Below are 14,847 nucleotides of genomic sequence, written 5' to 3'. Positions count from 1 at the left end.
TCAGCCGGTCAAGGCAACAAATAGTTCAAAGTGCAAACATGGACAATGTGATTAAAGAAAGTTTTTTACTGTGCAAACTCTGTGCCCTTCCCGCATGACAAACTAATTCAGATAAACCCCCCAAAAAACAGTCAGAGACATAACTGGCTCTCACAACCTTCAGAAAATGAAAAAACGTTAAACAAAAATGACCATGATCCTCGGCCTTCATATAAAAAACAAACATAACAGTCTTGGCCTTCATATATAAAAAAAACATTCTCGGCCTTCATATGTAAAAATAACCTTCTCTGCCTTCATATAAAGAAAAACCATTTGGCCACACCTTCTACTTTTTCCCCTGCGAGGGTGATCCGCCTCGCTTCCGCGAGTGGCCCCTTCCCACCCTGCAGCTCCTCCTCAATGGGACCCCAGTGGCTGCAGCAAGGCTGGGGGAAGGCTGCTGAGGGTCAGATGGTGAGACGGCAGATGCCCTTGGGGGACGGCCTGGACCAGCTCTGGGCCTGGAGGGCCCGGCTGCTGACTGCTCCAACTCTGCTTGGGTGGCAGCAGTCTGTCCTACGGGTGGTGGCAGCTGCAGTGGAGGAGTGACAGTGTTGGCTGCAGGAATGCTGCCAACCTGACAGAGCACAGGCACTCCCTGGTCGGCTGATACACTGGCACTTGCACGGGCCACTTGCACGGGCCAGCACTGCAGCATGCGCAGCAATCTGCTGAAGCACAGACTGCTGGGCTGCTGCAGCGTGGCGAGGGCCCTGGCGATGCCTGGCCGATCCAGCGAGGGTGGCAGCAGTTAGTGCCCGTGTGGCCCTGATCTGTATCTGCATCAGACCAGCCAGTGAATGCATGGCACGACTGAGCACTTGGCTGGAAGATGCCTGTGCTGCCGTGAAGTCCTGCAGACGCCTTACCTGTGCTGCACTGAATTCTTACAGACTCCTGGCCTGTGCTGCCCCGAATTCCTGAGCACTCCTTGCCAGTGACTCTATGGAGTCAGGCATCCTTGCCACTGCAGCCATGAGCTCAGCGTGCCTGCGCTCAGCCTGGGCGCCCATTTCACCAAGGAGCCGCACCTCCTCTGCGCTCACCGTAGCAGGACTGGAGGCTGCACTCACCCTCCGGGGAGAAGGCCACCGAGCTTCCCCACCCCTCCCGCGTTGCTGCAGCCCACTGGGCCCCGGAGCTTCACTCTCCTCAGACCCTTCCCCCCCTGCTCCCCTCCAGGGAAGACGTGTCCCCATCATGGCCATGGGCTGCCTCGGCTGAGGGTGGCACTGATGGGCCAGCTTCCTCTTCCTCCTCCTCGAATTCGGAATCACTGACAGTGGCAGCTTGAGGGCCCGCCTCCTCACCTGGCGATTCAGCATCTGAAAGCAGGGAGGCACAAGAGTTGGTTTAGAGTGAGGACAGGGCGGCAGTGAGGGAGGCATGACTGCTGCTATGCACTGCATTGGTTCGATAGTGGCAAAGGATGCTGGTGTGAGGCACAAGTGGAAAGAGAGAGGTCAAGAAGGTGATGACCTTACCATTGCTGTCCAGAACAGGGTCGGCATCTCCACTGGCGACGGGGCCAATCAGCCGGCCTGCCATAATGCGCTCCACACGCTGCTCCAGGTCGCTGAGCTCTTTGAGGTCAGGATGGCCTCCCCCGGTCCGTCGCTGCTGCCTGCGATTGTGGGCCAGCTTGTCCTGCAAGAGAAAAGACGGCCTCTAAGTAGTGTCAAGCCCTGATCTTGCCTGCACTGCCTCCCATGGTGGAATAGCCCTGACAGTGTGTAAAGTGCTGAATGTGCAAGTGGTTTTCAGGAGAGTCCCATAGCTCTTGGATGAGGGCTGGGCATTCAGGTCCCTTTGGCCAGAAACTGAGGTGCACATGCAGGGATGAACAGGATAGTGGAAAGGGTACTCATCCTGACAACCCAAGTGAGGTCGTTGAACTTTTTCCTGCATTGAAGTGGAGTCCTGGCAACCATGCTGTTGGTGGTCACCCTGTTTGCCAGCTCCCTCCAGGCTTTTCGGTATTCGCTGGGAAGCGGCCTCCTCCCACTGTCAGGGAAGAGGAAAGGTCGCCTGCGCTCTACTGCGCCAACCAGTAGCCTCAGGGCACCCTCGCTGAAGCGCTTCACTCGCTCCCTCGCCTTCTGCATGGTCCTGGGCGTAGAAATTATGATCCAGCAATGGTCAGGCCTTGCTTCAGGGCTGCAGTGTGCAGGGCGTGGCAGCCAAACAAGTCCACCCTCCCCCTTTAAGAGCTGACCGGCGCCAGCGTGTCTGCCTTCAATCAGCACCTCGCCGCACCTGCGCTGCGCCCGCCCTCGGTGTTAGCGCCTCGGCACGCCGGCTTAGTGCCTTATGATAGTCGTGCATCGCCTGCTTTAGCGCAGCAGCAACCTCTTGGGGCGATGCAACTGAATATCGGCGAAGGTGGCACTAAGTTGCGCCGGGCGCTAAATATAGCGAACACCCGGCTGCAGCACCCCAAACGTGGCTATACTGAATTTCTAGGCCACTGGGTTTAAAAATCTAAAGCCTCGGAGACACAGGCTGCAAACAGAAATACAGGCTTCTGAGATAAAGATCAGTTGTTTAACAAAGTTGTAAACATACAAGCTTTGAAATGGGAATGGGTTAAATATACTAAAACAATGACCCTATTGAAATAACCATTGGCGATTCCAGAGGGTCTGGAGTTTGGGAATAACACAATGGAAGACCCAGTTTAAGGTGTTATAAGCTAACACTCAGGGAAACAGAAACAGAATGGCCCTGAAATTAGGATCGGGAGCTTGCCGCGCGTGCAAGCCCCCGATGTGCACTCACCCGGCGCGCCGACATCTGAAGCCTGGGCCTGCTTGCATTTCCTGTGACTGGCCCGCTTCAGATGTCGGCGCGCTGTGCTAACCTGATCCAGCGGCGTACTTAGTTCGATGTGCCGGCTGGGATCAGGTGAGCACTGTGCAGCCAATCAGGGGGGGGGGAAACTTCATTCATGAGTTTGATAGTATTAGCTGTCAAACTCATGAAAAGGGGCCCAAAACACTACTTAAACTTTAAATAAAATTTTAAAAAACATCCCACTGATTAAATTAACTATAAATAAGTTAAAAAAAATATTTTAAACAATTAATCAAATTTTTGAAAAAAATAAATTTTTAAAAAATAGGGTCTAAAACTAAACTTAATTTACTGTAAATTCTTTAAAAATAATAAACCTGTGGAAAAAAAAATTCTAAATTGTACTAATAGACCACTTACCTGTAAAACTAAGTACTTACGTCTGGTTTTTCCACGCGTAAAAACCGGAGGCCTTTACACTTGGGCAACTCTGGGGGAAAAAAAAAAGGAATTTTACTGCGCACGCTCTGCTTCACAAGTCGCATGTGTTCTGCCTCTTAACCCCTTGGGTCAGAGGAGAGGAAATGCCGGTTTTCAGCGCATGCGCTGTGCATGCTGAAAACCGGCAATTCCTCCGGGCGCATGCATGAGTACCCCGTCCGTACTCACGCGTTGGGAGAGGAATTACTGGGCCAATATTAAAAAACCACATGCCTTTGAAAAGATGACATCAAGTAAAAGAAACACCTGCTGGTCAAATAGTTTTTATGTTAAACTTGGAAGACAGGAAACATAAGATTAAATATGCAACCAACTGAGACAGCTAGAAAACAAGTAAACACTCTGGTTAAAGTGGTTTTAATATACAGTAAATAGGATACCTGCAGCACACTTTGAAGATATGACTTCAATAGATGCACCAAGCAATTACATTGTTTTTGTATTGAACTTGGAACACCACGGAGTCACAATGTCTGCTAAAAAGAGTAAAGCCAATATTAAGAATTGAATAGAAAATCTTCGATAAGAATGGCATCAAATAGAAACCACTGCTGTCATATTGTTTTTATGATCGTTTTTGAAACACCTAAAGGTAGAGACATAATTATGCATGCAATAGTTGAATAGATAGTAAGATAGAAAGCATTCAACAGAGGTATCAATAAAGACAATTAGCTTACATCAGCAAAGAACTTCAAAGAATAAACCACTGCAAAAAGGGTATAAAAGATAGACCTTTTCAAACAGAAAGTCAGAAGTCGCTGAATGGGCCAAGCGTTTCTCAATTTTACAGGCACCATCTGTAAGTTTTTAAACTTTGAGTCTCGGGTAATCAAGATACTTGATTTTGGTGGATGTTCTGGATTTAGAAATAAGTAAGAAATGTAGAAATGTAACAAAGTAAAGATTTGACAATAGGATCTCTGAGAAATAAGAAATGTAAGTTATTTGTATTTTGAATTGTTAATGTTGTGACTGACTCAACAGCTGTTAAATGAATCTATATATTTTTAGAATTGTCTGAAAGAGTATTTCTGTATAAACTCGTGAACCCAATTTCTGTACACTCTTTTGTAAGGAGTTGCAGAATTTTGGGGGGTATTCCGGACCCTCATAATATCCGGACGGTTACAGTGTAGTTAAACTTATTAAAAGTGATATCTGGAGGACGGTAACATCTTCAGTCGTTCCTTTCCTTTAGGGAGAGATAGCCTGAACCTTTAGACCCATTTATGCGTCTTATAAAATTTGGCTATCTCTAACTTAAGTTGAAGGTGAACGTCTGGGGAATACGCCTGATCTGGGGTAGCCTGAGAAAGGCTAGGACTTGTAATTATCCCTTCAGTGCCTTGTAGATGGTAGAAAGGCTTTGGGGAGTCAGGAAGTGAGACACTCACCACAGAATACCTAACCTCTGACCTGCTCTTGTTGCCACAGTATTTATGTGGTTGGTCCAGTTAAGCTTCTGGTCAATGGTGACCACCAGGATGTTGATGGTGGGGGATTTGGCGATGGTAATGCCATTGAATGTCAAGGGGCGGTGGTTACTCTCGTTTGTTGGAGATAGTCATTGCCTCGCGTTTCTGCGGTGCGAATGTTACCTGCCACTTATCAGCCCAAGCCTGAACGTCATCCAGGTCTTGCTGCATGCAGGCATGAACTGCTTCATTATCTGAGGAGTTGTGAATGGCACTGAACACTGTGCAGTCAACAGCGAACATCTCCATTTCTGACCTTATGTTGGAGGGAAGGTCATTGATGAAGCAGCTGATTATGGTTGGGCCTTGGAGGGAATGCAGCATAGATTTACCAGAATGATACCTGGACTCCAAGGGTTAAATTATGAAGAGAGATTACACATTCTATTCCCTGGAATTTAGAAAGTTATTGGGTGATTTGATCGAAGTTTTCAGGATATTAAGGGGAACGGACAGGGTCGATAGAGAGAGAAACTATTTCTGCTGGTTGGGGAGTCTAGGACTAGGGATCATAGCCTAAAAATTAGAGCCATGCCTTTCAGGAATGAAATTAGGAAACTCTTCTACATGCAAAGGGTGGTAGAAGTTTGGAACTCTTCAGTAAACAGCAGTTGATGCTAGGTCAGTTGTTAATTTTAAATCTGAGATTGATAGATTTTTGTTAACCAAAGGTATTAAGGGATATGGACCAAAGGCGGGTATATGGAGTTAGGTCACAGATCAGCCATGATCTTATTGAACGGCAGAACAGACTCGAGGGGCTAAATGGCCTACTCTTGTTCCTGTTTCAAGTCCCAGAGGTGAAAGGTTGGCGTCTACCCCACTGTGGCACTCAGTACCCCTCTCTGAGCTATTGTTCAATAAATGCACCTAAAACATCTATTCCAGTACTTCTTACATTTTAAGAAAACTGCTGAAGGAAGTGGACTACCTTAATTCCTTCTTTTTTCTCAATTCATTTTTAAAACATGCAGCTGGCAGGAATGGAACCAATTCAATAAAAATGACTTTTACAAGCAACTGATAGATGAAAATTTGTGGGATGCTTCATGCTGAATTCACGCTAATATACTTCAAAGTTCTGAACAGGTGTAATATAAACAAAGGATGGAAGTGGGAGAAGGGCAAGGCCTAATGGAAGTGGAAACCTTGGTTCATGTGCTGTAGGAATGTGAAAAGGCATACATTTATTGGAAAGAGGAATTGAATCTCATTCAAGATCAGAATTCACATTCACTATTGGTTCTTGGTCACCCTTTCACATTATTTAAGGACAAGAGAAGATTGCAAGGAAAATGACTAATTTGAACTGCTTGCACTCATTCAAATATGCAACTGAATGTAACTTTCGAGGGCTTTGCTTTGAATTCGCAAAGTTTTGGGCACTGTACCTCTAAACTTCGCATGCTTGTTAGTTTTTCTGGCTCTCCATTCTTGTTTTCCATTCTTACTCCCAGGTTTTCATTATTTTCCACTAAGGTTTTTTTTTAGGGTCTCCAATGACTCGACATGTTTAATGAGTGACTGAGCTATATCAACCACATTTGATACCCAGTCTATGCCTACAGTCAACAGATGGTAGGGGCATTCCTGGGTTGGGGGAGGGGGGGAAAATCAACCAGTTTCCACTGCAGGGCACTATACTAGCAACCCCCTGCTGCGAGTCAGTCAGCCCAGAATCGGGTTGTAACTTTAAAAATGGCCCAATCGGCTGCAATACATACCGTCAAGGCTCAAACAGGAGTAATGCCCAATTGGGTGAGGCAGCATGGAATCATATTCAATGCCTTTGGGAGAAGAAAGGAAGAAAACTGGTAAAAGAAAAAAAAACTGTAAAACAAACTGAGATGATTCATTACTGCATTAAGTAAAGTTTAATGATCAACTGTTGAAACAGATGACCTGAGCTGTTGTTTATATTAAAGCCATCTTTAAACAATAGGAGGAAAGGCAGAAACCAAACAAACTGAACTGCTTTCTTAAATGTCAAAAACCACTATCATTTACAGTTACTATTTGAAAGATTATAGATTTAAGAGTACTTTCTAATTATGACGATTATATTGTCCGGTCATATTCCCAATAGCTCTAAATAAGGGTTAAATCTTCATGAATTCTGGGCTTGAAATGAACCAATATCTACTGGGACGATAGATTGCCTCTTAGGTTATCTTGTTGCTGTTAAAAGCTTTCAAAGCAAGTGCACAGAGTTTTCAAAAGGTAAGATCTTTGACTAATTATTTTATTGCGGAAGAAAAGTGATTTCATGCAAAAAGTTGAGGCAAGTTTCAAAGTTTTAAAAGACAGAATTGTCAAGTTAAAATATAGCAGTATTCAAATGGACTCTTTTGAAGCTTTACTCTTTTAAAATGGATAGTCATGGGTTGGAGGAGAGTTTCGACACCAGTCCCTCAACTGTATCTGAGCTAATTTTCAGAAGTAGCAGCCACAATATGATCATATCTATTCAAAAACAAGACACATATTGCTGTAGTTTAGACAAGTTAACATACAATGTAAAACTGCATTGCGCATTCTGTTTTAAGCACGTGTTTTCTGACCTGCCATTTATTCCATTAGCAGTCCTCACACATCCCCTATAACACAGATGTGGTTGCAAACTACAATTAGACTGAATGCAACATTCTGAGGCAAAGGAAATTCATTGGCTTTCTGAGCTCTTCTATATGATTATATACGATTGTGTTTCCAAAGGAGTTAGGGTGCATTTTTTTGAGGTTTGGGTTTTTATTACCTTTTATACTTGTACACTAATAAGCTCCCAGCTTCTCAATAAACATCACTTATGCATAAAATAGTAATGACTTGCCAGAGAAGAAGTCTGGGTTCAGCTTAGTCTCAAAGTACAGAACATTTAAGTGCATTATTTGCAGTATGCAGGACTTGCACTTAATTCTATTTATAAAACAGCTTTATAGACAAGTAAAAAGACAGAGCAGACAACAATCTCACAAGTATGTGATACTTAGTCCTAATAGTACACAGCATCTATAAAAGCATTTATAGCGTTGAAAAAAAAAGCCATCAGTATCACCAGCTGGCAAGGAACTCAAGTGTTTCATTTAAGCACGATAATTTCTGAATCAAATACTAAAAAGTACTAAGGATTTCATGACATTTACCTCAAAAAGTTACTTTAAACTTGCTAACCACAATTAGCAGTGACATTTCTTAACCGAGTGCCAAATATTTGATACCGTGGTGCAAGGAACATGCGAGCGAAATTTCTTCCACTTTGTTGAGTTTTGTAGTCGTACAGAGGTGGAGGAAGGTATTTTCCTCACTGTTGCCGGGGGGGGGGGAGGGAAGAGAAGAGAAGAGAAGGTAAAGTCAGAGGGAACATCATGGTCTAGAAATTGCGGTCGGCGGCGTACCTCCGGAGTACGCCTCTGACCCGCGAAACATTTCCGCACATACCCGCCGTCGTCCAAGCTGCGGCCTCAGACCTCCAGGCATACGGCACCGGAAAGGCCCATGGGTCCCAGGGACGTTGGCGGTTCGGAAGCGTCGCTGGGATCACGTGGGCCCGGTCCTCCAATCACAGAGGAGGATTCTATTGCAGTCATTTCCAAACGGAATCCCCATATGACATGCAATGGAGTCCCCAAATAATTAAACAATTTACACAATTCTAATAAAAATAAATGCTCTGAATTTCAATTTTATTTATAAGTTCCTTCATTACACCAAATACAATAAATATTTAATTTTTTGAAAAATAATTTTAAACATCTTCATTCTGGGCCAATATTTGCATAAACGAATTTAAAGTGTGCATCATTTTTTTAAAAATGTTTAAGATTTATAATAACCCTTATGCTGATAAAAGCAGGCCCTACGCCCGCTTTTACGCAAGAGTTTTGTAGGCAATTGTTGGGCAAATAGCCCAACTCTGCACCAGCAGTACTGATTTCACTTTCTGTTCGTATGATCTGTCGAGGTATATCCCTTAATACCTTTAGTTAACAAAAAGCTATCAATCTCCAATTTAAAATTAACAACTGATCTAGCATCAATTGCCGTTTGCGGAAGAGAGTTCCAAACTGCTACCACTTTTTGGCTGGAATCTTACCGGCGCTGCAAGTGCGAGTTTGGAGGTGGGTCTGCTGTCGAAGTGGCAGTGATTGACAGCGGGGCGGAAGTCCGCTCTGAACCCGCCTCCTTGTTAATTTCCCACGTGCTGGTTCTGCCTGTGGCACTAAGCGGCAGGTCAAGCAATTGAGATACTTAAGAAGCTGCTTAAATACTTTAAGCAGCATTTTACCAGGTCCTAATGATTTTTCCATGTTTTTTTTATTAAGTTCCCGGTGCTCAGGGATCACATCAGGTAAGTGTCGGATTCTCAATGACTCTGCATTGCTGTGAATAGTTGACAGCTGCAAAAGTGGTATAAAAGCTACCATTTCACAGCTGTTCAATTTCCAGTCTTAGAAGTTGGAGCCTTCAGGATTTGGAATACACTTTTCAGCTTTATAGAGGTTTGAAGTGGTTGGAGTAAACTCTCTATCCAGTGTCACCTCCTTGGAGCAATCTCTCTCACCATCGCTTCTGTCATCTCAACTTCAGCTACCATCTGTTCCATCAGCATTGGTGCCCTTGGAAAAAATCTCACCGTGGTCCTCAGAATCCCACCACGGTCCTCAGAATTCCACCACAATCAGCCTCAACACCAGCATCACCAACCTTCTCCGCAATCACCTGATGCTGCACAGGACACAGGGCATCAGCACCCGACCACATTGCTGCCCGGGAGGCCAGGGATGGCCTCACCATGACCAAATTTACTTCACTTGACGCTGTACACCCTGGCTGCCACATGCTGCGCCAGGTTGGCACCTCCCCACACCAACACCATAAAGCACCCCTACAATGCCCAAGCCATTCCTTTCACATTCATCACCATTGAGAGGGGGGGGGGGGAAACCGTTATGTCTCACCATTCACTGCAACTCACTACGCCACTTCTAAAGGTGCACACAAATCTGTTCAAGAACGCAAAGTGTTGAAAATAAAGATTTCAATGTTCGACAACACATCAACAGAAACTTTACATGAACATTGGCAATAGCACCCAACTGCCTACCCTTGTGTGTTGTTAGTTGGCATGATTGGACAAGAATGAGGGTGAGTGTGAGGGGTGGCTAGTGAGATGGGGAACTGATAATGTAGAGAGGGGTGGGTGGAGGTGCAAGGCAAGTTGGTTTGAATAAGGATGTGCAGGAGTAGGGTAGGGAAGGCAGAGTGATGGGGATGTGATGAGTGGCACAGCAGGATGAGGTTGAGTGTGGCTTTGCAGTAACGTTTCGTGATCTATTGAGATCATTGAAAGGTTTGTGCCACTGCAGCCTGGTCCTCCTGATGACATCCCTGCTTGTGTCCTCCTGTGCAATGTGCAACCAGGCTGTGTTGGTGTCCTGGGGAGGTCTCTTCCACCCATTGGAAGGAAAGAGAACCTTCCTGCGTGCTGTGACTCCCTCCATAAGCATATGAACGGAATCATGGGAGAGCCTGGGTGCAGCTGTGCACCTTTTGTGCAGTGCTCGTCACTGTTTGCAGCACCTCAATGCTGTAGAACACTGACAGCAGAACTGTCAAAATGAATGTGGACATGGTCCCTTTAAGGAAACCAGCTGATGTTGCGTCATCAGATGACATCATCAGACCCGCTTCCTTTTAATTGGCCGGGAACCTCACAGGGCGGGCTTAACAAGCCCAATCATCGCAAAATTATGTCGGAGGCCTGGAACACCACAGCTGAGGGGTCGGGACTCACCAAGGACACCACCTGCCCCGGACCCGCCGAGGTTGGTAAAATCCAGACCTTTGTATGTAGAAGTGTTTCCTCATTTCACTCCTGAAAGGTCTGGCTCAAATTTTTAAACTATGCCCCCAGTCTTAGAATCCCCAACCTGTGGAAATAGTTTCTACCCTATCTGTTCCCCTTAATATCTTGAAAACTTCAATCAGATCACCCCTTAACCTTTAAATTCTAGGGAATACAACCCTAATTTGTGTAATCTCGCCTCGTAACTTAACCCTTGAAGTCTGGGTATCATTCTGGTAAATCTACGCTGTACTCCCTTCCAAGGCCAATATATCTTTCCTAAGGTGTGGTGTCCAGAACTGCGCTCAGAACTCCAGGTGTGGCCTAACCAGGGTTTTGTATAGCTGCAGCATAACTTCTACCCCCTTGTATTCTAGTTCTCTAGATATATAGGCCAGCATTCCATTAGCCTTTTAAATTATTTTCTGTACCTGTTCATGACATTTTAATGATCTGGACCCCCAAGTCTCTTTGGACCTCCACTCTTTTTAGTTTTTAACCATTTAGAAAGTACACTGTTCTATCCTTTTTAGGTCTAAAGTGGATAACCTCACATTTGCCTACATTGAAATCTATTTGCCACAGTTTTGCCCATTCACTTAATCTGTCGATATCCTTTTGTAATTTTATGCTTCCATCTACACTGCCTACAATGCCGCCTATCTTTGTCTCATCGGCAAATTTGGATGTATGACTTTCTACGCCATCATCAAAGTCGTTAATAAGTACTGTGAATAGTTGAGGCCCCAACACAGATCCCTGCAGGACACCACTAGTCACCTCCTGCCAATTTGACTACCTACCCATTATCCTTACTGCCGCTCAGCCAATTTTCTAACCAGGTCAATATTTTGCCCTCAATTCTGTGGACTTCTACCGTAGTTAACAATCTCTTATATGGGACTTTATCAAATGCCTTCTGGAAGTTCATATAAAGAACATCCATAGACATTCCCCTGTCCACTACTTTAGTCACCTCCTCAAAAAATTCAATCAGGTTTGTCAAGCATGACTTACCTTTCACAAATCTATGCTGGCTCTCTCTGATCAACTGAAAATTTTCAAGGTGTTCAGTCGCCCTCGCCTTAATTATAGACTCTAGCAATTTCTCGACAACAAGTGTTAGGCTAACTGGTCTATAATTCGCTTGTATTCCTCCTCTCGCCATTCTTAAATAGCAGAGTGACATGCGTAATTTTCCAATCTAAAGGAACGGTTCCTGAATCAAGAGAACTTTGGAAGATTATAGTTAGGGCATCTACTTCCTTTAAAACCCTGGGATGGAAACCATCTGGTCCTGGGGATTTGTCACTCTTTAGTGCCATTATTTTCTTCATTACTGTTATTTTACTTACATTAATTTTATTGAGTCCCTGTCCCTGATTTAATATTAGTTTCCTTGGGATTTCTGGCATGCACCTTTATATTGCACACACTGATCAGAGACCAATATGCACAGACTTAATTTTTCAGCAATTCCAAACCTGGATCTGTGCGTATACGATGAACATCAGCTCGATAACCAACACCTGCATACATCATACCAAAAACAAGTACTCAGTGAAGTTTAAGAAAATGGAGCTAATAGATACAAACAAGACAGTGTTTTAATACATTTATTGTAAGCAGTTGCATTATTGAGAATTCACCCAAAATCTTGTCGTACATATGAACTGGAAAACATGTTTGAAGCATCTAACTGCTAGGAGTTTCATTCCTTCTACTTTAAGGCATTATCCATTCAGATTGATGATCTGATGAGCTATACTACCATTTTGCCATGATGCAAAATTGACATAACTGTACCCTTTATAAACCAAACTGAACAGAGATAAAGAATTTGAGGCCTTTTTAAAATTATACAATATATCATAAAAACAGTTCTTCCCCTACATACTCAACACAGTAATAAAAAGAGCAATTAACTTTTCAACCAGTTAAATAAAGCTTTAAAATAAATGAGCTTAAACATTCTTCCCAAAGAGTACTATAATGTCTAGGAGAAAACTTTGAATTGCACCTTCCAGCGCCAGAATTTTGCCCTTTTCTAGACATCGAGAAAAGAATTCGGAAGTTGGAAAGATTAAGACTATCTATAAAGTCTTGACACAGACGGGGGTGCTGATAATGAGTGGTACGTGTCTGTAGTTCTTGGCTGCTCACAGAAGTGTGTTGCTGAAGTAAAGCAGAAACACTGAATGTGTTTTTCTAAAGAGGTACTATGGTGACCCAGGGCGGCAGGAGTTCAACTAAAGTTCAGGAGAGATGTTGCCAGCAGTTTGCACTGCAGGAAGGCAAAATTACTTCCGGATTCACCTCTTTCCACTGTCAGTGCTGGCCATGGTGCGGTGTAAGGTTATAATTTCTTCAGGGAAGCAATCTTTTAGTAAGATTCCACGTTCACGATGACAATCCAATTCCTCAATAAAGCCACACCAGTAGATCACTAATCCAGGGCCAAATCTGAAAATTAGATGCAAAAGATTTTTTTTTAATTGCATTAAAGAGCGCAACTGCAATATAGCATAACTTGGCTGTATTCATTAAATCCGACTCCTCTAATTTTTTCACACACATATTTGCACGTTGAAGGTCAAAGTTTTGTAAAAATTAAAATCTAATGATACGATGACATCTCATGACATTGCTAATCAATAATGGTGACTAGGCAAACAATGCTGGTGGCATTTGGCCAACCAATGCTGCCATGCTGGTGTTTGTTTTTCCCACGTGGAGTATCTAAAATAAGATCTTGAGTGCTTGAATGCAGGCTCAACATAAGCATTTAAAATGACATTCCTGATTTTGCTTAGAATAAAGGGATATGGACTTTTCATCAAGGCAAGAGCGCCCTATTCATGGACCTAAGCAAGAGGACACTTGTCTTTTATCATCCCTGCTTTTAAAAAAATCTTTGGGGCTTATTTGCAAGATGGGTACTGTTTACTTAAACTAACCGAGGATGGAGAAACAACTTCATGCCAGAGGGCCGTACATGGAGGATCCAAGTAAGAACAAACACCAACATTGCCACGAGTCTCACCAGGCAGGATGTCAGCACTGGTTGGTTAAAAACAACCAGCAATTTTTCAGACTGATCAACAGCCAGGCACCATCACTGGTAAGCAATGTAAGCAGCTAAAAGTGACTTGCGTTAGATCAAAAGTCCCACCTCCTCCAAGAGCAGGAGGATTTAAAATGTACACTCACTTTTTCAGCTATTTCCCTCGACAAGAAAAAAACAAATCTCACCCTTGCTTCACCCTAAGAACAGTGGCCACCAGAATATGCCAGGTAGTGTTATTTTGAAGTCATATTGTCATAGGGTAGTCTACAGGTCACATTACAATGTTTAGGCTAGTTCTTGTGTTATGTTGTAGTATGTAGTATTGTTCATCACACTGAATTTTCTGGAAACAATTTTTCTCCTCTCTCTAGTGCAGCTAGGGCTCCAAGAAAATGAACAGTCCCTGTGTGCTCCTTGCCTGAGGATACAGTAATCTGCCTCTGAGGGGCTGTCACTTCCCAACTATTGGGAGACTGTGCCAAAAGACAACAATTACAACCACAGGATTTCTGTGGAGGTTGCAAACTAGTATGGTAATGTTGCAGCTTTGCCAATGTGGAGGGGGAGGTAATAAAACAAAACAAAAGGTAATGGGTTGCACATTTACTAGCAGGGAACTGTACTATCAGCTTTGAGAGGAGAGTTACTGACAGCTGAGGGTATGTTTTACCTTCACTGGATGAGCAAGTTTGTAAAACTATGTAATGACGCACTTTAGTCTTTCACTACAAAATAAATATATTTTGGGACCAAGGAAATAAAAATATGCCAACATATCTTGTATGCATCTGAATGTTACTAGGCCTAATGAAAATACTATTTCAACATTTAATAAGGATTTACGTTAGCAAAGTAAAATTAACTGCCAATTTTGATAATACAAATTATAAACAATTGACTGTTCTAATGCACAGTGCTGGAAAAAAATGTTCAAAATCCAGGAACTGTGCTGTAGCCTTTAAATGGATATGCTGAACCCACCAGGCAATCTCAGGAAGTAGCCCTGTGGAATAGTTGACCCATCAGGAAGTTAGGACCTTCAGCCAGAGTTCATAAAGATGTAATCACTATCAATCAGAATGTGTCACCACTAGGTCCGTACATCAGAATCACAGTTTTTC

The 14,847-nt window shown here is 43.6% G+C and overlaps 1 protein-coding gene and 1 long non-coding RNA gene across 7 annotated transcripts in view; one reads left to right on the top strand and one right to left on the bottom strand.

The window, feature by feature from the left end:
* Window positions 1-14,847, top strand: part of LOC147109482 (uncharacterized) — an 88,246-nt gene that overhangs the window by 42,765 nt on the left and 30,634 nt on the right. The window lies entirely within an intron of this gene.
* The window catches only part of cdin1 (CDAN1 interacting nuclease 1), a 165,146-nt gene continuing 162,560 nt past the window's right edge, over window positions 12,262-14,847 (bottom strand). For 4 of the 5 annotated variants that reach the window (XM_086003469.1, XM_086003468.1, XM_086003470.1 and 1 more), the window contains one exon: window positions 12,262-13,122. In XM_086003469.1, coding sequence (XP_085859595.1) covers window positions 13,081-13,122 — 42 coding nt within the window. In that variant the 3' untranslated portion in view covers window positions 12,262-13,080. The remainder of the gene's footprint in view (window positions 13,123-14,847) is intronic. The other variant, XR_015080289.1, reaches the window with a different exon arrangement.

Source organism: Somniosus microcephalus, chromosome 12 (genome assembly GCF_052327205.1).
Source record: "Somniosus microcephalus isolate GS21.2 chromosome 12, FLI_Smic_1.0, whole genome shotgun sequence".
Classification (NCBI taxonomy): Eukaryota; Metazoa; Chordata; class Chondrichthyes; order Squaliformes; family Somniosidae; genus Somniosus; species Somniosus microcephalus.
Note: the sequence above shows the minus strand (reverse complement) of the source record. Positions and strands in the feature narration are given on the sequence as shown.